At 41.3% G+C, this 24,601-nt stretch overlaps 1 protein-coding gene across 1 annotated transcript; it reads left to right on the top strand.

The window, feature by feature from the left end:
• Positions 1 to 24,472, top strand: DLD (dihydrolipoamide dehydrogenase). The gene is made up of 14 exons (XM_056118025.1): positions 1 to 111; positions 1,710 to 1,788; positions 7,789 to 7,868; positions 8,551 to 8,619; positions 9,803 to 9,872; positions 11,828 to 11,928; positions 12,422 to 12,565; positions 12,968 to 13,069; positions 19,336 to 19,526; positions 20,516 to 20,686; positions 21,571 to 21,760; positions 22,521 to 22,658; positions 23,573 to 23,662; positions 23,755 to 24,472. Exons 1-14 carry the CDS (start codon positions 73 to 75, stop codon positions 23,818 to 23,820), a joined length of 1,530 nt encoding a protein of 509 aa, XP_055974000.1. The 5' UTR covers positions 1 to 72; the 3' UTR covers positions 23,821 to 24,472.
• Positions 24,473 to 24,601: the final 129 nt, after the last annotated feature.

Here is a 24,601-nt window from a genome sequence, read left to right as displayed (position 1 = left end):
CGGGGAGACCTTGGCCAGGCGCTGAAGGCGTTTCGCGGAGGTGAAAGGTTTGGGCCAAAGGGAAGCAGCAAAATGCAGAGCTGGAGCCGTGTGTCCTGCTCCTTGGTCAAGGTAAGGGCCCAGCCGGCGGGGTCGTGCGCGGGGGGAAGCCGCGGAGGGCGCGGACGGTGGGCGCGGGGACACGGCCTGCCCGGGTGGGGGGTGGGAGAGGCCGGCGGCGGCCTTGGCGGCGGCGGCTCCGCCTTAGGAACCGCCTCAGCCCTGCTGGAGGCTCCGGGGGTGACGGTGCCCACAACTCGCGGGGAGAGCCTGCAAAGACGCCGTGGATGGCAGTGCCACCCTCCGCCCCCAGACCGGCGCCGTGGTGCAAGCCCGCGCCTTCCCGAGGCTTCTCCACCCGGGCGGAGGAAACCCTGAGCCAACCCCCCTGAGCCCGGATGGTCCGGGCCTCGAGCCCCTTGCGACCTTTTTATTTTTTTCTCCCTCCTAGTGCTGATCCCTATCCTCGCGTGATCTCACTTTTTGCAGTGGGCACGCAAGATAACCTTGAGGCCACTCTCTCCACCATCCGGGTCAGTTTTGAGAGAGAGAGCCTTCGGCACCGTCGCTCCGGGGTGGGGTGGGGTGGGGTCGGGGGTGGGGGGGCTGCGAAGCGGTGCTGGCAGGTTTTAAGTTGGAGGCCGTTGCCTTTCCTCCTAGAGGTTTGCATTGTTAATTGCAAGCAGGTTATGATCAAGATAACTGTTTCCCTTTTCACCTACTTACCAAACACCGCCCGATTGCATGTACGTAGGATCCTGGCTGGATCCTGCGTGGCAATAGACCTTCAAGGTAAGGATGGTAGTGATCCATTCCTGGATTCCAACGAGGAGAAACCTGTGCTTCCACAAGTTTTTTTTAAGAGAAGGTACTCAGAGCCGGGCTTTGATCGCCAAGCGGGGCTAGGACTGAATCTCAACAAGGACCGACTTTAATCTGCTGCCCTGGCCACAGGTGCAAGCATTGCCTAGGAATAGAGAATCTTACTACCAACAGGGTATGTTTTGTGGCTGCAGCCCATTTCTCTTCTGTGATGTAGCTTTTTTTTTTTTTTTGCTGTGGTTCTTGGTGCCTTACTGTTCTTAAGAAATAACCATATGTGTGCTAATTGTATATGACACTACTTGTATTTTGGGAAGCAGCTGTGATCACCATAGATCCATCAGTGCTGCAACCATCCCTATTTTGGGATTGCCCTGAGGATTATGATACAGTTTGCAGAGCTGTAAGAACGCATAGATGACTTAGTAGGTTTTCCTAAATGTGCTTGGCTGATTCCCCCACCTCCCCTTGTGGATAGTGACATCTTCATTGAGCCTTCCTGTAGGATTAGGAGATGATTACAAGTTTTGTAGAATTGTCACAGCGTGGATTATTCATGTACACAAATTAAGATTTTCAGAGCTTTTCTTAATGCTTTCTGGAAATTTATTAAATGCCACCGAATAAATTTTGTATTAGGTTAAACATGAGAAGGTTAATGGACTCTTCAAAATAAAAAGGTAGCATAGCGGCTGGGATTGCCAGGTTAAAATAATTGTTCCCTAGAGGGAACAACCTAGAAGCAACCTCTAGTTCTGTCACCGGAAGACATATTTGCTCAGAAGCGTATTTTCATCAACCTTCCATAGTTCTTTTTTTATGTAAGGTGAACCTTCCTTCTTTTCCAGAGAGGCCATTTCAGTCGGATCTCCCATGGCCTGCCCGGAGTCTCTGCAGTGCCTCTCAGAACTTACGCTGATGGGCCAAGTAAGTATTTTTGTAAAACATTTTCTCTTCAGAATCATCTATAGCACCTTTGTGTTTAAATGTCAAGCAAGCGACTATTCTCGTAACTTATAATGGTCTGTCTTAGTGTTCATTTGTCCATGTATTTAATCACCAAATCTTCATTGAGCAACGTGTATGTTCAAGTGGTGAACGAGACCCAATTCCACTGGCAGTATGTTGGTAAAAGACAGTAAATAACCCAAGTAAATACATGTTGGGGCAAACGATTGAAAGTTAAAGGCAGAAAGAGATGCTTTGAAGAGGCTGTGAGCACTTTTTCTGAGAAGCTTATATCTGAGCAAGGACCTGACTGAAGTTAGGAGTGAAGAGCTTCTCTCAGGCAGAGGCCTCTGCAGTGAGAAGAATCTAAGGAGAGAATTTGTTCATGCGGATGATGCGGTTCCAAGAAAGCTGATGTGGTTGAAACAGACTGTAAATCAGAGATGTAGGCAGGGATCAGGTCCTGGAGGACTTGTCATGCCAGGGAGTTTGGGTTTTACTCCCAAAAGGGATGGGGGACCAGGGAAAGGTTTTGTCCATAGGAGCAGTTTGGTTATTGGAGGATGTTTGGGGGTAAGCATACCCAGTGGCGGTTTGGTCCTATTCCCTTGGTGGTGCAGGGACGTCACTCCTGAAGGTGCTTGGGGAACCTGTGGTGCCCTGAATCAAACCTGGGCCTCCAGCATGCAAATCATACAGCCCCGTGCTCTGAGCTGTCTAGGAGCAACTCACTTTATGTTTATCTTTAAAAAGATAAACAGGAGCTACTCACTTTATGTTTATCTTTAAAAAGTCAATTTTGTCTGCTGGGTGAGATCTTCAGGGCTTATCCAAAGCAAATTTTAAAGACTAGAAAGATTTAACCTAAAAGGAAGCTGTAGATTATGGCTATCTTACACTTTCTGTCTTTGAAGTTTTTATACAGGAAATACATATATCTTTAAAAGTATTCCGAACAGGAAATGAATTAGCTAGTAGTAAGCAGTTTTTGGCCTTGAATACCAAGCTTATTGTTTGAAATGACTTGTTTTGATAATTGATTGGACAATTCACTCTTAGCTTGGATGAACTGTGCCCTGTACACTCTAAAATAATTTCGGGGGGATTGGTAGTGGGACTCTGGGGGCTAACTGGGTTCAATGCCAGGCGACCAAGGATGTGGTGTTGCCCAGACCCTGTGGTGCCAGGAATTCCCTCGGCCATCCAGCTTCTTTTTTGAGGGCCTCCAAGGCCCCACCTGGAAGTGCCTTAGGGAGCTCAGGGACATGTTAAGCCATATTCAGGGGACCCTATGGTGCTAGGGATCCAGCTGGGTTTCATGTCGTTCATGGCCTAGACCTTAATCCTTTACTGTACACTCTCTCTTCAACCTGTAGTGCCAGGATTGACCAAGCATGCAAGGCAAGTACTGCTGAGCAGTAGCCCAGCCCTCTGAAATAATTTCATTCTGTGTCTTTACCTTTGTCAAACTGTTATTATTCTGGAGATTTTATTTTATTTTATTTTTTTGACATTCTGGGTCACACCGGTGATGCTCAAAGGTTACTCCTGACTCTGCACTCAGGAATTACTCTTGGTGCTGCTCCGGGACCTTATGGGATGCCAGGGATCAAACCCAGGTTGGCTGCATGTAAAGCAAATGCCCTACCTGCTGTATTATCGCTCCAGCCCCCTATTCTGGAGATTGTAGTAGGGGAGCTGGAGCGATAGCTCAGTGGGTAGGGCGTTTGCCTTGCACACAGCCGACCCAAGTTCAATTCCTCCGCCCCTCAGAGAGCCCAGCAAGCTACCGAGAGTATCTTGCCTGCACGACAGAGCCTGGCAAGCTCCCTGTGTAGTATTCAATATGCCAAACACAGTAACAACAAGTCTCACAGTGGAGACGTTACTGGTGCCCGCTCGAGCAAATTGATGAACAATGGGAGGACAGTGCTACAGTGCTGCAGTAGTAGGGGAGAGGATTCTGGTCACCATTGACAGTGAGCAGTCAGATTTTGAAAACAAAAAATGATAATTTAATGTTGGATGCAAATGTTACACCCAGTACAGCTTTTGTGGTGGTGAGGGGGATTGAATGCAGGTCAGCTGCATGCACTTTGCATGCATGTTACCTCTGAACCACAAGTCTGGCACGTATCTCTCTCTTAGACTCTCAGACTCACTCTCTCACACACACACACACACTCTCTCTCTCTCTCTCTCTCTCTCTCTGATATAATTAACACACACCTTTTGTTTCTTGTTTAACTGGAAATATTACTAATTTTTCTCACCTCACATGACATGAAAAATACATGCAATTAAAGACTTTCCATAGATAACTCTGCATCTTTGGAAGCATTTGCAGAGTGTTGAGTGCTTTCTGTATGCCAGGCATTTCCTGATCAAACCCTTCAATTTTTATGAACTAAAGCTAAGTAGCTACTAACTCAGTCCAATCATTTTAATGACCTTTTGACATTGAGTAAATCTTAAATCCCTTAGTACCCATGTAGATTGAGTAGCACTATAGCACTGTCCTCCCGTTGTTCATCGATTTGCTGTAGAGGACCCAGTAATGTCTCCATTGTGAGACTTCTTGTTACTGTGTTTGGCATATCGAATATGTCACAGGGAGCTTGCCAGGCTTTGCTGTGCAGGCAAGATACTCTTAGTAGCTTGCCAGGCTCTCTGTGAGGGGCAGAGGAATTGAACCCGGCTCGGCCAGGCTGGCCATGCGCAAGGCAAACACCCTACCGGCTGTGCTATCGCTCTAGCCCGTAGATTGAGTATGTAAAATTTTTGGTTAGATGAAGCAGTATGCATTTCACATACATAGGTATAAGACCTGAGATATTTAATTGCTTTGGGGTCACAGTTGTGGGGCTCATGGCTATTCCCAGCAGTGCTTGGAGGCCAGGGTGGGTATGTGTACTGAGGATAAACCTGGAGCTCTTTTTAAAATTTTTTTTTGTATACAGACACATATATATGTATATATATACACACATATGTATGTATATAATATAAATATAATCATACATACACATATATATTTACCCTTGAGCCACATTCCCATCTTCCATACTGATTTAGATATTTTAAAACCTGGGCCTCCTGCCTACAGAGCAAGAACTCCAGTCTTCTGAGCTATCTCTTCCCAGGCCCTAAGGGATTTAGTGAAAGAATGCACACTTCATTAAGATAAAGACTGGCATAGGAAAGGCATGCACCCCTAATTCTCAGTTCTTCCTTTGCCCAGGGTGTGTTTCTTAAGGAGAGAACTTAAAATCACCATCTGCAGAGATCAGAATGTAGTTTTCTTATAGCAAATATATATGCTTCAGATACTGTGCCAAGGTCTATCTGTCTTCTCTCTCTCTCTCTCTCTCTCTCTCTCTCTCTCTCTCACACACACACACACACACACACACTCACACACGTTCTGTTTAGTTTACAGTTCTTTGAGGTAGACTTTTTTTGCGTGATCTTTATTTTAGAGATGAGAAAACTAAATGGAAAAATATTCTCACCTTTTTGTAATATCAGATAATTAATATTACCAAGTTTGACTATTGTTCTTTGGAATTTTAGGTAATGATAGTTGAAATTGTGGAGGAATGGAGGACTAGGGACAAGGCTCAGTGTTGGACAGGTGTCTAACATTTGAGGGTCACACAGGGGCTGGGAGGAGAATGAGGAGTAAAATAGCATAGAATGAAAGATAAAGATCAGTGAAAATAGAGACACAAATCTTAGTTTTGTCACTCTTGCAAAATCATCTTGGGAAAGTTAATCGACCTCTCTGAACCTTGTTCATTGTCAAAGATACCTCATTTTTACTTTCCTCCTAAGCAGTTCTCAGAGTCAAACTTGGTAATATATGTGAAAGCATGATCTGGACTGCTAAATAATAGAATACTTGGATTTTAAGGACAAAGAAGTGTGTGTGTGTTTGTGTATTTGTGCATTTGTGTGTGTGTGTGTGTGTGTGAGAGAGAGAAAGAGAGAGAGAGAAAGAGAGAGAGGGGCTGGGAACTGTCACCTAACTTTATTATTGCTTTATTAGAAGTCATATTGAGATTGGGAGTAATTAGATTTATTTTTGTGCATTTGTATTATAATTACTAAAATATACGTAAGTCTGCCAATCAAAGTCAGTATGCATTTTTTTTTTTTTCAAAAAAGGACACAACTGGCCATGCACAGGGCCCAGGTCTACTGCTTGTTGGGTATGCCGTGCTGTGCTTGATGTCACTAGGGCCGCCCTCAGTAGTGTGCAGTGGCCGTGAGTGAGTGCCAGGAATTGCACTTGCGCCTTGCACAGGCTGGGCATGTGCTCCACGGCGTGGGCTCTCCTCTGGCCCAGTTTTATCTTTATAGGGCCAATATCCAAAAGAGTTCACTGGATGTCCTGCCCTACCCATTTTGTTCAATTATACAAAATTTATCCGTACTCAAATTAAGTCCAAAGGGGTTAAGATGCAGCTAACGGTGGAGCACTACCTTTATATAAGTGAGGCCTTGTGTTCGATTCTCAGCACTCCCCTTAAAGTTCATACTTCTTATTGCAGAGGAGTTGATCCCTACCTCTTCCATACACTCACATCTCAGAAATTAAGGACCTGGAATTAGTTTCAAAGTGTTTTTTGTTTTGTTTTGTTTTGTTTTTTTAATAGCACAGCAGGTAAGGCGTTTGCCTTGCATGCAGCCAACATGGCCGACCCGAGTTCGATTCCTCTTCTCCTCTCGGCGAGTCCGGCAAGCTACCGAGAGTATCTCGCCTGCACGGCAGAGCCTGGCAACCTCCCCATGACGTATTCGATATGCCAAACACAGTAACAACAAAGTCTCCAATGGAGACGTTATTGGGCCCGCTCGAGCAAATCGATGAACAATGGGAGGACAGTGACAGTGACAGTGTTTTTTTAATAATGGAAAAGTAGCACTGCACTGTAGCACTGTCCTCCCGTTGTTCATCGATTTGCTTGAGCAGGCCCAGTAACATTGTTAGACTTGTTACGGTGTGGTAGCTTGCCAGGCGTTGCTGTGGGGCAAGATACTCTCGGTAGGTTGCCGGGCTCTCCGAGAGAGGCGGAGGAATCAAACTTGGGTTGGCCAAGTCAGCCGCGTTCAAGGCAAACACCCTACCTGTTGTGCTATCACTCCAACCCAATGGAAAAGTATCATACAAAAATTATCTTATGTTTAATTCCAGTATCAGTCATTTAGGGGAACATATTGTTCTTATGGAAAAGTTATTTAGTCACACAATTATTATTTTTTTGTGTGTGGGGGAGGAGGCCTCCCAGGAAAGGTCTAGGGGTCCCAGAAGTAATTCTCAGCCTGCTGGGCCGTGTAAAGGTCCCAGGATGTGAATCTCAGTTCCTGCTTGCAGTGATGGGGATGCTCAGACCACCCAGTGATGTGGGGGTTCCCAAGGCCGCACCTTGCTGTGTTCAGAGCCTTCGGAACTGTACCTGGCAATACTCAGGGACCACGAGGTGCTAGGTATCCAACTCAGCCAGGTGCATGCTGAGAATAGGCCCTAACCACTGAGCTTGCTCCTGGCCCCAAGACACACAACTCTTTCCTGTATGGTAGTGCTGAGATTTAAAATCAGGTGTGGGGGCTGGAGCAACAGCACAGTGGGTAGGGCGTTTGCCTTGCATGCGGCCAACCTGGTTGAGGTGTCTTCCATTGTTACTAAGTGCCTATGTTACTTTCTGTTAAAATTATGAACTTTAACAAAGTGGATACAGAACTTTGTTATATTTCTGTATGCCATAATGAACACAGAAAATGAAATGGAAACCTCTGTCCTATTTCAGTTACTGCAAATGACATCAAAGTACCTACGAATAAAATACTTTGTAGCAAATGATAGTTATTGAAACTATTTTTTTTAAAGCCAGGTTTAAAAATCTTGGGTAAAAAAAAGTCTTGTTTATGTCTTATGATGCACTGTTTCACATCAATTTTTTTTTTTTTTTATTATAGTTGATGCTGATGTGACAGTGATCGGTTCTGGGCCTGGAGGGTATGTTGCTGCTATTAAAGCTGCCCAGTTAGGCTTCAAGGTAAGGTTTAGACTCCTGCTAGGTCTCGGTTCCTTTTTATTGGGAAGAGTTGATTATATTCATAAACTATTCATAAACTATTTTATCACAATAATTTCTCAAATTCTATAAATTGTATGTACCCCCCAAGTCTAATGGAGAGGGGCAGGGTTCATTCAGTTGTTATTTCCCATGAAATGGAAACTGGGTCGCAGTGTTCTTTTGCGCTCTCTGACAGTATGTTTTAACTTCTAGTCTCGCTTTTTGTTTTTGTTTTGGGGGCCATACCTAGTGAGGTTTGTGGCTTACTCCTGGCTCTGTGCTCAGGAATTGAATCTTGGCCGGGCTTGGGGCACTTTCTGGGGTGCCGAGGATTGAACCGGGCTCAGCCGCAAGTAAAGCCTTGCATTCTGCACTCTCTCTCCAGCTCCTGTAGTCACACTTTTAAGAAACAGTAATAGAAATAAAGGCATATATTTGGTAATTAAAAACAGGAAAAAGTCTTTTAGAACAATTAATTCAATTTTGGGTTAGCCTGAATTTGACATTTTTCAGATGGTAATTTAAAACAGTACTATTTCTTGCGTACAGATCCAGTTTGAAAGGTATGTTTCATAAAATTAAGATCAATACATTCAGAGCTTTAATAATGCAAAACATTTGCAGGTTATATGCAGTTAAGTAATGTTTTCTTTGATTGTAGACAGTCTGCGTTGAGAAAAATGATACTCTTGGTGGAACGTGCTTGAATGTTGGGTGTATACCTTCTAAGGTGAGCGTTCATTTTCTATAGTACAGAGATATTTTTTTGTTAACTATCTAGGTGGATGTATTGAGACTAGACTATTATGCTAACAAAGTTAATAGAAATTAAGCACCCCCTGGAGATAAAAATACTTTATTTTGTTTGGTTTTTTGGACCACATCTGGTGGTACTTGGGTAGTTACTCCTGGGTCTGTACTCAGGAATTATTTATGGCAGTGCTCAGGGGACCATATTGGATGCTGAGACTTGAACCTACCCACTGAACTCTCACTCGACCCCTAAAGGATACCTTTTCTTTGGTAAAACTTTTGAGTTCTGACACCAGTCTGCCATGCTGCTTTTATTTTTTTTCCTTTTTTTTGCCACCATACTCAATAGTGCTCAGAACTTTCTCCTAACTCTGTGATTAGGGATCACTCCTAGCAGGACTCAGGGACCATGTGGCGTGCTGGGGATTGAACCCAGGTGACTGTGTGCAGGGCAAGTGCCTTACCCACTATACTATCTCTCTGGCCTTGCCATGCATTCTTGTCTTTTGATTTGTCTCAGAATTCCTGATGTTTCCATTGAGTCAGACATCATATTCCCTTAACATTGCTTTCCCAGTGTAAAGCGTAACAGGAAAGAGTCACACCTGGCTCTTTGGTCAGGGTCAAGCCTGATAGTGTTTGGGAGATCAAATGTGGTGTTACAATTCGAACCAAGGTTACAGCTGCAGCCAAATGCCAGGCAAGTGCCTGAAGTTTGTATTGTCTCCCCTGCACCTAGTTCCTTTCTTGCATGTGAGCTGACTGCCTTTTTCACCTGAAGTGTGTACTTACTCACTTGCTTTTAGGACAGTAAAGGCATTCTTATTTCTTGTTTTTTAAGGGGAGGGAGTGCACACCTATCTATGCTCAGAGCTTACTCTTGGCTCTGCCCTCTGGGATCATTCTTGGTGGGCTTGGGACCATGTGTGATACCAAGGATTGAACCCAGTTGACCATTTGCAGTGCAGGTGCCCTACCTGCTGTACTGTCTCTCTGGCACCTTTCGTTAACTATTTTTATCTCATTATTTTCATTAAATTAATGACAAAAACAGAAGCTGATGCTCTATACTTTTGTACATACTTATACATAGCGAATAAAATATCATAACTACTTTCAGTTGTCTTATTTCTAATTCTTTTTCTTTTAATTTTCTTTAGGCTTTGTTAAATAACTCTCATTATTACCATATGGTCCATGGAAAGGATTTTGCATCTAGAGGAATTGAAGGTAAGTACACTTCATATTTAGTGATTTAATTGGTCATACTTTACTCTGTGTCTAAAGACTCCTGTGTCTAATGTGTATATGTGTTATTGACAGACTGGACTGATAGTACAGTGAGTAGAATGTTTGCCTTGTACATGACTGACCTAAATTCAAACCTTGGCACACCATATGCCTTCCAAGCACCGTCAGAAGTGATCCTTGAGCACAGAGCCAGGAGTAATCGCTGAGCACCTCTGGGTGTGGCCCAAAAAACATTTCTGTGTATATTATTTGGGCTGGAGCGATAACAGTGGTAGGGCATTTGCCTTGCACACAGCCGGCCTGGCTGAGCCAGGTTTGATTCCTCCACCCCTCTCGGAGAGCCCAGCAAGGTACCGAGAGTATTCTGCCCGCACGGCAAAGCCTGGCAAGCTACCTGTGACGTATTCAGTATGCCAAACACAGTAACAACAAGTCTCAAAATGGAGACGTTACTGGGCCCGCTTGAGCAAATCGATGAACAACGGGAGGACAGTGCAGTGCTATTTGAGGGAAGAATAAGGAAACAATCTTAAACGTGTAGAAACTTAAGTTAAAAAATGGCTTCATTCAGAGTTCTACCATAATCTCTTCTGTTTTTTTGTTGGCATCTTTTGTATGAGGTCTGGGAGGGTGGGTGTATGTGTGTGTTCATGTGTTTGTGCGTGCATTGTGTGCACGATCAGTTTTGATTTCCCTGAAACCTGAAGATCAGCTGTGGAATAAGGGCACTAAATTCTGAATACTGAAGACAAATGATGAAAGGTGGCATGCTTGTGGAAATTGTTGGTAGTGGAAGTTGCCAGGTAGATGCAGGAATTTCATGAGTGGAAAGGGACTTTTTAAATTTTTTTATTTTTTTAAATATTTTGACTTGTTAAATCTTATCTCCTGCCCTTTGTTTTGAACTGTCTTTATTTCGTACTTTCCATCATTATTGTCATGTACTTACAGAAGCACAGTCTGTTCTAGACTGGTCTTAAGCTTACCTGGGTGGAGGCGGCGGGGGTGAGGGGACACTAATTTCCTTCATTTGTTTCTGAAAGAAAGGATTATAGTGATTATAGCATGAAGATTAAAGAGGAAGGAATGGCATGTTAAATTCAATGAAAAGTAGAATCAAGACCTACTTTCCTTACCTAGAAAGAAAGAAGAGACTGTATTAATCCAGAAGACCCGCATTGTAGGCAAGGCTTCATGTTCTATCTCTGCCTCCCAGAGGAAATGAAATCTCTCAGGATCTCTAGTTCCTCATCTTCAAGATCAGCACCATGTGTTGATCACATGAGCTGATTTGGGGGAGTGGGGTGCGTACTTGGCAGGAGCCATGCCGTGCCAGGCATCAAACCTGGGATTCTCACGTGGAAAGCAATGGGAGCCAGCCCTTTGAGCTATCTCCCTAGCCCTCATGAGTTGATTTTTAAGGTAGCCGCCTTTTTAAGCTCTACTGAAGTGAAGTTTTTGATTGTCTTATATTGTTTCCTCAGAGTTCTTAGTTTAATGAGTAATTAAGAGCTAGTTGATTAATTTTGGTATTTGGCTTCTCTATGTAAAGTTTTCAAGTGGATATGTTTGTTTCTGTTTTATGAAGAGAACATTTCTCTGTAAAGTATTAGGTATTTGACTTTTCCATTTCTCCTAAATCTCTTTCAGGCTCATAAGGTGTTTGGTGAATATGTTGTCCCAGTGGGAGATAGAATATTTTATTTGAGAATGCTTTTTTCCTGAAGGTGGACATCTTAATAATAATTGTCTGTTAAGTATTGTGATAGAATGTTGTTGGCCTGTTGCCAGCTGAGATTGTATCTTTTATTAACTTAAAACATTTCAGTACTGCCTTTTTATAAGCGTTAGGTTATATAAACTTTTCAAATCATGCGTAGTGGAAAATGTTGAGAACTTAGCTAAAGCCTAAAGATGTATTTAACAAATTACAGTGCCTGAAGTTCGCTTGAACTTAGAGAAAATGATGGAACAGAAGAGCACCGCAGTAAAAGCTTTAACAGGTGGAATTGCTCACTTGTTCAAGCAAAATAAGGTTAGTTATTAAAAAATACGTGTACTAAGCCCTATGCTGATAGACATTGCTATTATTCTTTGGGTGGGTGAGAATATTTATTTGCTTAAAACAAGCCTAACCTGAAATAAACTTCCCTGGCATGAATATTTAATACATTTTTTATTTTTTTAAATTTGATTTTATTTTTATAAAGTTATTCACAATATTTGATTACATTTAATATTTGAACACCAAGCCCACCACCATTACACCTTCCCACCTCCATATTTTGGATGTTTCCATCCAGAACCCCAACCCCCACCCCAAAGCAGAACCGAAATAATTTATTTTGTATTGTTTTCAGTACATTTTTTTAATATAATAAAAATTTTGCTGCTCTATGTACAGTATTTTAATTAAAGGAAACATCTTGTGTTGGATGTATTAGGACACTTTCTTCAGTAAGCCATTGTTTCTGTACCAAAAAAGTTACTTTAAGCTTTATGAATCTATATACCTTATATTTTGAAAGGTTGTTCACGTTAATGGGTTCGGGAAGATAAGTGGCAAAAATCAAGTGACCGCTACTAAAGCCGATGGCAGCACTCAAGTTATCGATACAAAGAATATCCTTATAGCAACTGGTTCAGAAGTCACTCCCTTTCCTGGAATCACGGTATTTATTCTTTTTACAACTGCCTGTGCCTTCTTGCAAGAAATTCATTTTGTGAACTACCTTAGTCACACTATGAACTTTGAGAGATTTCTACTAAAATCTTACTAGATAGTCATGCGCCTTTGTGAAGTTTTCTGTCTTCATTCTGCAGTCATTTTAATTAGAAATAAAACAGGATTTAAGGACATTAGGTTATAAGATTGACCATTTGCTTTTGAAATGCTTATAGAATTTTAGGTGAGCACTTTACATGTGATTTGATCAGGTGTATAGATAGAAATCTTAGATACCTTGAAACAAATAAATGATTTAGTATGTTTAGTGATTATACCGAGTTAAATCATGGCTTAATAAGTCAGTAAGTTTTTAAGTAATTTTAATTTCTTTTTTTTTAAATACTAGATTGATGAAGATACAATAGTGTCATCTACGGGTGCATTATCCTTAAAAAAGGTTCCAGAAAAGATGGTTGTCATTGGTGCAGGAGTAATAGGTGTGGAATTGGTAAGTGATAGCTCCTCCTACCCCCTTTATTTCTTATTGTCGTTTTGGAGTAGGAAGGTACTTGGTGGTTCCCTCTGCTTTTTGATAACATTGTAGATAAATTAGCATTTAGCACTTAAGCACTTTAGGTAGTAAAAAGTTCTCAAGATGAACTATTATTGTAATCATTTGTCATTAAAACATTTTTATTTATTTTATTTCTGAGCTCTATTCTCTTTTTTTTGGTCATTAAAACATTTTTACAATTTTTAGGTTGGCTATCCGGTGTATTCTGCCTTTCCTGTTCCTTAGAACTAAATTTTTCTAAATTTGTTTTCTAAATTAACTGACTGCATCTAAATTTAAAAAAAAAAGTATTTGACAACCCTTCTGAAGGCAGCTCTCGTTCTTGAGCAAATTGCATTTAAGATGAAGATAAAATTTAAATGATCTGGCGCTTTCCTTCCTTTCCATCTTCATCTTGACCATGCTTAAATTTTAGAAATAGCAAAATTCTCTAAATTCCTTGCTTCCCCTCCCCCCTTTGGATTTTTGGGTCACACCCGGCTATGCTCGGGTATTCCTGGCTCTGCACTCAGAAATCACTCCTGGAGGTGCTTAGGGGACCATGTGGGATGCCGGGGATCGAACCTAGATCGGTTGCATGCAAGGCAGACACTCTATCCACTGTGCTATTGCTGCTTCCCCAAATTCCTTGCTTTTCCATACCTTCTGTCCGCCTATTCTCCTTTTTCCTGATCTGTTTCTAATGACCTCATTTCTTCTGTATTCGGTCACCTTTTCCAAAGTGCTAGACCTGTAATCAAGAATTTATCTACTTCCATTTAATTTCTTAACTGTAAAATTCTTTCCTCTCTCTCCCATGTTCCATTACCTCAGCTTCCGTTCACTGCTCAGTCTGTGTGCCACCAGTTGCTCTTGAGAGGAGGTGAATGGATTTCTTGCTCAGTTCAGAGGACTACTTGCTTTACTGCTTGAGAGTAACAGTCAGCATTGCTGATTTTCTTGCTTAACCCTAGCTTCTCTGGTTCTGTGCTCTGTTTATTTTCTGTTTCCCAGTTGGGTTGACTTCTCTCTCTTCTATGTAGTTAGTTGTCCCTTTCTCAGCCCTTTACTGGATCTCTTTTTAAGTGATTATTTGTATGTGAGAATGATCTGGCTGAGACATCCATCACCCCCTTGATCTCCTGGGGTTGATTGAGCTGATGTGGCTGGTTAGGTGGGTGTCCTCTTCCTCCCTGCTCTCTGTGTGTCTGTCCCGAAGCTTTGTGTGGTTAAAGATGATGGCCTTCCCCCAATAGATATGAGCCAGTGTTGGGTTGAGGGTATACAACTATCTGTGCTCCCCCTGCTTGAATCTGTGTTCCCCTTCCTCAACTTCCTGACAAGCTCTTAGGCTAATTTTTAGTTCAGGGGGTGCACCTGGCAGTCCGTGCTTGGGGGTTGCACCCAGTGTTGCTCACATAAACCAATGTTTATGTGAATCTCTGAACTAGCTCTGGCCATTTCACCTTTGCTTTATTGTAATTGTTAGTATTTGCTTCCATTCTGTCTGAGAGTTCTATCCAGACCCTTTTGTCTTTCTAGAAAATGCTCTCTTAGCTCCGCTTCAGTTGTCACTCCAAAATTTATTACCAGAATTTCAAAATATATCTTTGCCCCTGGACTTTTGTATATATTTGAGTGTCTACCTCTCTTACTACTTATATGTCTTTTGGGATTCAGTAAATGTGTTACTTCACCTTATCCTCTTTCTCTTCACTCCCAGTCAAAGCCTCTTTCTTTTCTAATATTTCCCATCTGAATGAATCCTACCAGTGCCTGCCTAGAGCCCAATATATAGATGACTCCATGCCTGTGTGTGTGTGTGTGCACCATAGTTAGTCACTGGGTTATGATGTGATACTACCAGATACACACAGTGAACATGTCGTCCTCTTTCCATCGATCTCTTTAGATCTGTGGCTTCTTTTTGTTCTCTTATTTTTCTCTTGTAGTGGTTGGAGTGTTTTTTCTCTAGCACAGATGTAATCTTGGTTCTTCAGTGACTGCTCTTTAATATTGTTTAAAGGTCTTTGTTACATGTGTATAGAAATAAGTAGGGTTTGACCTGGTTGTGCTCTTTTCTTGGCTTCTCTTCCATTTGGAATGTTTCTTTCCTCCAGTCTCTGCACTCTGCACTCTTTTTTTTTTTTTTTTGCGGGGGGTGGGGGATAAGGTTGGGGACTTCCAATGCTTTGGGGGCTTAACTCCTTTCTCTGCGCTCAGAAATGACTCCTGGTGGGACTCAGGGGGCCTTATGTCGTACTAGGGTTCAAACCTAGGTTGGCCATGTTTAAGGCAGGTGCCCTACCCGCTGTACAATGGTGCTACTCCCCAGGTCTCTGCACTAAGAGCCCTCCCTGGCTCCCCTAGCTGTCTTTAGGTACTCTTGCTGAGTGCTCCATTGCGCCCAATGCTTCTTGTTATTTATCTCTCTTACGGGTTCTAGTCGTTCGCTTTTTTTCTTTTTTATTAAATCAAAAAAGGGTGGAGCGATAGCACAGCGGTAGGGCATTTGCCTTGCACGCAGCCAACATGGCCGATCCGAGTTCGATTCCTCCACCCCTCTTGGAGAGTCCGGCAAGCTACTGAGAGTATCTCGCCCGCACGGCAGAGCCTGGCAAGCTCCCCGTGACGTATTGGATATGCCAAACACAGTAACAACAAAGTCTCCAATGGAGACGTTACTGGGCCCGCTCGAGCAAATCGATGATCAACGGGAGGGCCTTTACCTTTACCTTTATTAAATCATCAGTGCTGGGTACTGAGATTAGGGCTGTTTCAGTTACTGGGTCTTTAGCCCCTTGTATAGTGGCTGATAATACAGTAAGTGTATGTGTACTAATGTCTAGTGTTCTCATATTATCATTGCTGTTCTTTTCATTAGCATAGTATTCTATAGCAGAGGCTTAGCCATGGTGTTTGCCAAGGGACTGGTGGTTGTCGTCAGTTAACTGTGGCACATGTGCACATCCTATAGCAGAGGCTTAGCCATGGTGTTTGCCAAGGGACTGGTGGTTGTCGTCAGTTAACTGTGGCACATGTGCACATCCCTGACCATGGTGTGATGGGAATCTTGAATAGCAGAGCTGCCAGGCTCAAGCAGAACAGGCCCCAGTATCACCCTAGGTGCTTAATGCAGCACCAGGGTCCTGCTTGCAAGGCAAACGCTTTCACCATGGAGATAGCTCTTTATCCCATGAATGCTTCAGTATTTTTTTTTTTTTTGCCAAGTATAATTCCATTCTGTGGATGTGGCTCTTTTTATTTAGCCATTCATCAATTGATGGATATTAGAGGCGGGGGACTGTTATAAATATGCTGCTGCTCTGAACACTTTGCATGGGTTTTGGTGTGGACATCCTTTTTTATTTTTAGTGTTGTTTTTTGGAGTGTAAATACCCAGAAACATAATAGTTGGATCAAATGGCATCTCCATTAACTGTTGAAGGAACCCTCTTTTTCAAAGTGGCTGTGCAGTCTCACAACCCTGCTGCCAACTTCAGGTCTCAGTTGCTTGACAGTCTCACCAATGGTTGGTGTCAGCTTTTCTAATTAGAGTCTGTGTAATATCTGTTTTTGGTTGTTTATTTTGGGGGTCATCTCTAGCAGTACTCAGGGGTTACTCCTGACTTTGCATTCAGGAGTTACCCCGGTGGTGCTTGGGGAACCAAATGGGATGCCAGGAATCAAACCCGCTCAGCTGTGTGCAAGGCAAACACCCTACCCACTCTGCTATCGCTTCAGCCCCAGTGTTTAGTATCATATTTGGTTTTAATTTGCATTTCTTCTGTGACTTGACGTGTTGAGCATATTTTTATATGCTTGTTTTTCCATTTCTTTATTTTTGGTGTAGTGTGTATTTAATTATTTTTGTCTCTTTTTCTTCCCTTTTTTGGTGATGCTGGAGCGCTAGCACAATGGTAGGGCATTTGCATTACAAGCGGCCAACATGGCCGCTTAGATTCCTCCGCCCCTCTTGGAGAGCCCAGCAAGCTACCCAGAGTATCTTGCCCAGCCTGGCAAGCTACACGTGATGTATTCAATATGCCAAACACAGTAACAACAAGTCTCATGATGGAGACGTTACCGGGCCCGCTCGAGCAAATCGATGAACAACGGGAGGACCGTGACCGTGACCGTTGGTGATGCCAAAAAAAAAAAAAAAAGTCAGGACTTCACATATGGAATGACAGGAGCTCTGCTGCTGAGATAACATCCCCAGGCCCTGTGATGTCTCCTTTTGGGGGGCTTCCTAAGTAGTGCTTAGGTGACTTGGGGGAGTCCCACCTGCCTTTCGATGTAGAATGCATTGGCTCAGGGATGCAGTGCTTCTTGAGCCCTGTAATACTGGGCATTCCCAGGTCACCTTCACCTACAGCCAGAGGTGCTCCGGGGCCTCCAGGGCTGTGCCTGGTGGGACTCAGAGGACCGTGTGTTGCTAGGATTTGAACCTGGGTTTATGCACAATATGCACCCTTATCTCCTGGGCCCTACTGTTTTTTTCTTCTTTAGTAATTTTTCTTTCTGTAATATGTTATTCATGTCTGTAATACTAATTTTTGAAGAGAAGTTGTTTTAATTTTTGATTCCAGTTTATTTATTTTAATGGATTGTACTTTATTGTGTCTAGGAATTTTGGATAATCAAGATTACAGAAAGATTCCTGTATTTTCTTTTAGAAAAATTATTTTTGGAGCCACCCCCAGTGGTACTTAGGCTTTACTCATTGGCTCTGTGCTCAGGGGTACCATATTTGATGCTAAGGATCAAGCTGGGTGAATTGCATGTGAAGCAAGTTTCTTAACATCTGCAGTTTCTCTGGCCCATCTTTGGGAATTATAATTTTGGGCTTTACATTTTGGATTTACGTGATCAGTTTTGCATGTCGTTGTATTGCTGCTACTAAACTCAGCTCTCAAGAATATTAATGATTTTTTCCACCCTGTGTTTAAAAGAAATATAATTGGAAAGGTAAACTCTTGTGGTAAATATTAAATAGGGGGCCTGAGTGATAGTACAATGGGTCGGGTGCTTGCCTATCATGCAGTCAACCTGGGTTTGATTCCTGGCATCCCAGAGCCCCATCAGGAGTGATCCCTGAGCAGGGACCCAGGAGTAAGTCCTGAGCACAGCTGGGTTTGACCCAATCACAAAACAAAAAACAACCCATGACAGTAAAAACACATTCCATTGAATTACAGTGTTTTTAAGCAGTAGCCTGGAAAAAGAACCAAATGAATTTAAAAGCTTTTAGAATAGGGGCTGGAGCAATAGCACAGTGGGAGGGCATTTGCCTTGCATGCGGCCAACCTGGGTTTGATTTCCAGTATCCCATATAGTCCCCTGGCAACCACCAGGGGTGATTCCTGAGTGCAGAACCAGGAGTAACCCCTGTGCATCACCAGGTGTGACCCAAAAAAGCAAAAAAACAAATAAATAAAAGCTTTAAGAATAAAATGACATGTTAAGTAAGATAATATGTAATTAAATAGTGCATAAAATTTATATAAAATGAGCAATTAAATAATAAGAAATGACCCCTGAGAACTGCTGTTTGTGATAAAAAAATTTTTTAAGAGGTAGAAATTAATTTGTTACAACCGGTATTTACTTTAAATTACTGCTTGAATTAAAACATTGGCATATTTTTCTTGAAGGGAAATAATATTTGTAGCCATTTTAATATTTTGCAAACCATCATTAGCAATCTGCTCTTTACCCTCATTTCTTTTCCATCTGCTTTTTCCTGGACCAATCTTTTTTACTTCTAGAGTTCTTCTTTTTAAATCTTATCTGAAAATGCTTTTCCAATTGAGGCCTTCCCCTGACTACAATATTTAAGATTGTAGTCACTCTCATTTCCATCGTTCTGACTCCTCTTACTCCTTGCTCTAATTTTTTCAAAGCGTTTTATTGTCCTCAGCATGAATTTTATTAATTTGTCTCACCAGCCAGAATATAAGATCCGTGAGGGCAGTGTTTCATTGGCTAATGGCTGAATGTAGCACCCAGAATGGTAGATAGACATTAAATGTTCAATGAGTGAGTGAGTAGATAGATGGAATTTATGTATATGTTCCACAATGCTCTTTTTAAACTTCAGAGCTGCTAATAACAATGTTACTGAAAGAAAATCTCTTCACAATCAGCTACTGAATTTAGTAAACCTTTGCTATAAAATTATTCATTTTTATGATTATTGGTTTTAAATCTATTTGCAGGGTTCAGTTTGGCAGAGACTAGGTGCAGATGTGACAGCTGTTGAGTTTTTGGGTCATGTTGGTGGAATTGGAATTGATATGGAGATATCTAAAAATTTTCAACGAATCCTTCAGAAACAGGGATTTAAATTTAAGCTGAATACAAAGGTGACTGGTGCTACCAAGAAGTCGGATGGAAAAATAGATGTTTCGTAAGTTATGCTATATTTATTTTTTATGTTTCCTTGAGAAAGAACTAGCAAATACCTGTTTGGAGATTTTTTGTAAATTGGGATCATTTTATTGCTTAGTGTAACTCAAATTTAATTGAGTTTAATTCATTGAAATTCATGATGAAGAGAATGATAGAAAAGTTCACCCATTTTCTAAATATTATGGCCTTCTTTATAATATCTATTCCGGAATTGGATTTGTGGGTTGTTTCTTTTTTTTTTTTTTTAAGTTTTTGGGTCATACCTGGTGGTACTCAGAGCTTACTCCTGGCTCTGCACTTAGAAATCCATCTGGCAGGGTTTGGGAGACCATGTGGGATGCCAGGGATTGAACCTGGGTCAGCCACGTGGAAGGCAGTGCCTTACCTGCTGTACTCCAGCCCCTATATCCAGAAAGTTTTTAATTATCAACACTCAGTATAATTTTTCGGTAGATCTGGAAAAATAAAAAATAATAAATTTCAGTTAGATTGCATATGATTACACCTGGCACTCTATTACATAATTGTCTAACTGAATACAATAATTTTCCCAAAGTCAAATAATAATTTTCCCAATGCCAAATGCCTGGTATTTAGAAGAGGCAGTGCTTGAACTTGTTTTTTTCTTGACTCTAAGGTCATTAAGATCTATATTTTTTTTTTGTGATTTTTGTTTGTTTGTTGCTGTTTAGACAATTCGTATCAGTGTGCAGGGGCTCAGTCCTGGACGCCCTGCTTGTACTGTATGCAGTCAGCCTGTTGAGCTGTCTCTCCAGGCCAGGGTCTGTCTAATTCATGCCGTACTACTTGGTTTTTAGGATTTAATAGGATCTTGTTATTTTGTCCCTCCCTGACTTTGTGTTTGTTATATTTATGGTGGATTGGCACTATTGGAAGCATTACCAGTACCTGAGAAATATGTAGTCTTAAATTTTCAACTCATAAAGGTGTATATAACAGATTATCTGTATACTGTGTTTTGTCTAGTATTGAATCTGCTTCTGGGGATAAGTCTGAAGTCATCACCTGTGATGTACTCTTGGTTTGCATTGGCCGACGACCTTTTACTCAGAATTTGGGCTTAGAAGCACTAGGAATTGAACTAGATCCTCGAGGTAGAATTCCAGTCAATTCAAGATTCCAAACCAAAATTCCAAAGTAAGTTTAAATAGTCACCTATATTTTCAGTACTTTTAGAATTGATTTCAGACACCCTTAGTGAAAAAAAAAAAAAGCAAACTTGTTATGCTTAAAAGACGCATCATCTTCAGGGAAGAGCAGTAAACTCATGTAAAATTGAAAGTGAAAATTTTTTCATTCCTGAGAAACTACAACTTGGACTCACCTATTTTTTAAAAAAATTTTTTTATTATTGAATCACTGTGAAACAGAGCATAACAAAATTTGGGATTGTATTTCAGTCATGCAATGTTCCAGCACCCATCCCTCTACCAGTGTAATTTCCCGGCATCGGTGTCCCCGGTTTCCCTCCCACCCCTTCAAGTCACCTCCACCCCCACCCCACCCCAGCCTGCCTCTGTGGCAGGCAACTTTCTTAACAACCCTCCATCTCCCACACCAGTGATCAACCATTGACCAGCTGTCCTGGTCCATTTTTCCTGGCCTTATACTGTTTCTATCTGTCCTTCTCCTTCCGACTCATTTCACTCAGCATGATGCTTTCCAAATCCACCCATTTATAAGCATATTTTATGACCTTATCTTTCCTAATAGTTGTGTAGTATTCCATTGTGTAGATGTGCCATAGTTCATCCATACATCTGTTTCGGGGCACTCAGGTTGTTTCCAGATTCTGTCTACTGTGAATGGTGCTGCAATGAACATATAAGTGCAGATGCTGTTTCTGCTGTGTGTTTTTGGGTCCCTAGGGTGTATTCCCAGAAGTGGTATTGTTGGGTCTAATGGTATTCCCTATTTTTTGGTATTTCATTAACTATGACTTTTAGTGTTATCATGGCATGACCGAAGATGAATGTATTTGTGATTACAAAAGTTCACTGTGTTTCTTTTGGTCTCTGTAGTATCTATGCTATCGGTGATGTGGTTGCCGGCCCAATGCTGGCTCACAAAGCAGAGGATGAAGGCATTATCTGTGTGGAAGGAATGGCTGGTGGAGCCGTGCACATTGATTACAATTGTGTGCCATCAGTGATTTACACACACCCTGAAGTTGCTTGGGTTGGCAAGTCAGAAGAACAGTTGAAAGAAGAGGTAATTCCAAAGGGGCACAGGGTGGATGCAGTCGTAATTCAGTTGTACACTCCTGAGTGAGGCTAATGACACTGGTGACTGGTGGCAGAGAATCATTCTATTGATGCATTGATGCATTTTAGTAACTATATGGAAAGAACGTTATCTTTTTTTTTAATTCCCCCATGTATTTTTCCCATTGTATCCTAAAGGAGATCATTTTCTTACCGATATTCAGAAACTGTTAACTCGTTCCATATTTTTTTATTTGGCTCTGAAATATATCCAGGTGGGTCCCAGAGAGATAATACAGCAGGCAGGGTGCTTTCCTTGCATGTGGCTGACCCAAGAATGACTCCTGAATGCAGAGCTACTAGTGAATCCACGATATAGCCAGGCATGGCCCAAAACACAGAGAAATGACATATATGCAGGTGGATCGATATTTCTATTTTTTTTTCCCTTTCTTTTAGGTTTTGGGGCCATATCCATCTGAGTTCAGGGCTTACTCCTGTCTCTACTCAAGGATCAGTCCTGGCTGTGCTGGGTGACCATATGGGGTTATGGGGATTGAACCCTGATTAGCCACAAGCAAGGCAACTAGCTGCTGACTGGCCCGTTTTCTTATTTTTTATGTCCCCAATATATTGCATTAGCAAAACTTTGGGTTTTCTGTATGATCTGAGAAGAATTGCCTTCAGATTTTTTTTTTCTAAACAATTGGAACATGATTTCACCAGTGGGAATGATACTTCTCATAGCTTTCTATCTCTCATTACAGGGTATTGAGTACAAAGTTGGAAAATTCCCTTTTGCTGCTAATAGTAGAGCTAAGACCAATGCTGACACAGATGGCATGGTGAAGATCCTTGGGCAGAAATCAACAGACAGAGTATTGGGAGCACATATTCTAGGACCGGTGAGTATGACCCCGAAATCACCTAGTGATTTCTGAAAAGCATTGCTGTTGTACATTGTTTCTAGCGAGGTATCCACAGCACTCACACCCAATTTTGCCCCCCAATACTTTGAAAAAATGTATGCAATTGTTCAGAGTTTGCACTTCTTAGCATGACATTGACCTAGTGTATGCTACTTGCTCCTTGGAATTCAGTCCTGCAGTATACTTTGTATACTGCAAGTAAGATATCTTTTATAACAGTTGCTGGGTCTTTTCTATAACAGTTGTTGGGTCTTCTCTGCCTTTATAAACTCCCAATAGAACTTTTCAAGTTCCAGCTGTTACATACAGGCAGGCCGCTTCAAATTTTGCCCTGTTTTCTGCCTCCCCCCCCTTTTTTTCGCAACAAGCCAGATGTTTCAATTATCCTCTGCCTAGAATGCTCTACTTCCAGATCTTTGCATGATTGACTTCATGTTTTTTTTAGGCGTCAGCTCAAATGTCACCTTTAAAGAAGGCTTTCTTATCACTAAATCTAAGCATGTCTTTCCCCTAGGTATCATAACAGTAGTGGTAATAGTGTAAAATTACAACTCAGTAATACTAATAATAGTGGTAATAGTATAGAGATAATAATTTTGGAGTGCTTTTTTTCCCTAATTGCATGCATTTACTTTTAAGTTTTATATGGTTAGATAAAGGTGTTCCTATTCTTACCTGAAAAAACTGAATGAAACCGATACTGAGTGGTTGAGGTAGTCAATGGGTGGTTTGACTCTAGGCCATCTGGCTTGGAAGTCCAGATTCTGCAACTTCTGTGCCACCTGTTATGCTTTTCATGTCAGGAGGCAATTAATCCATTTTACTGCTCACTTATGAGAATAGAGTTGTTGTCACAAAGGAAACAAAAGTCACTTCTCAATTTATTAAAGGGTGCTGGTGAAATGGTGAATGAAGCTGCTCTTGCTTTGGAATATGGAGCATCCTGTGAAGATATAGCTAGAGTCTGTCATGCGCATCCGGTAATTATTCACTGTACACACAGATGTCATATTTAAATTTTCTTCTGACCTATACACACTTCTTCATTAATTCTTCTTGTCTTTCTTTGCAGACATTATCAGAGGCTTTCAGAGAAGCAAATCTGGCTGCATCATTTGGCAAACCAATCAACTTTTAAAATTAGTAGAAGACTATATTTTTTTGAAATTTCCTGTTAGCTTTTATAGATGTGATGTTTCTGAACAGGAAATGCTAACAGCTTCAAGAATTTCCAGGACTGAATTATAAAACCGTTCGAAGGCGTATAATAGGCTTGGACAGAATGGGATAATCTCATATCTATATTTTAAATAAATTTAAATATTTTTTTCAGTACTTTAATATAATGCAGGAAAATGCTACTTGCAGTAGCATTCTGAAAATTTCATCACCCCATATTTTCATGCTGCTTATGATCAGCTCAATTTCACTGAATTTATGTTAAGTAAACCTTTATCTGATATAATAGTTGGATTTACGTGGATGGAACTGGAGAATGGTTTGTAAACAGCTGTGCTTGAATCAAGGTGATTGTATTATTTAAAACTTGGTTTTCATATTGGAAACAAAGATCCAGATATGTATAAACTGAACTGATGTAAATAAAAATGGTCTCATTTGTTCTGAACTGCAAGAATTGGGTGAATAAATGAAAGTAGAAATAGTATTTTGATTTTTAAGGTTTCTATAGTCAGTAGTTATACAAGTATCTATGAAATTCAAATCGATGAATACTCAAATATGTTACAATGGGGAATGAACTATGGAAATAAACATGTCTTAAATATTCATTTACTAGTTATGAATGGATGATGGTTCTAGTTTCCTTATGACTTAGACTGTGTATTCTTATTTATTGCTCTTATAGGCCAATGTCTTTTCTACATTGTGGAGTAATATTAAGGCATCTAAAAGGTCAT

This window comes from Sorex fumeus, unplaced genomic scaffold (genome assembly GCF_029834395.1).
Source record: "Sorex fumeus unplaced genomic scaffold, SorFum_2.1 ptg000037l, whole genome shotgun sequence".
Lineage (NCBI taxonomy): Eukaryota > Metazoa > Chordata > Mammalia > Eulipotyphla > Soricidae > Sorex > Sorex fumeus.
The sequence above is the reverse complement of the archived record's forward strand: the minus strand, read 5'-3'. Positions and strand labels throughout refer to the sequence as shown.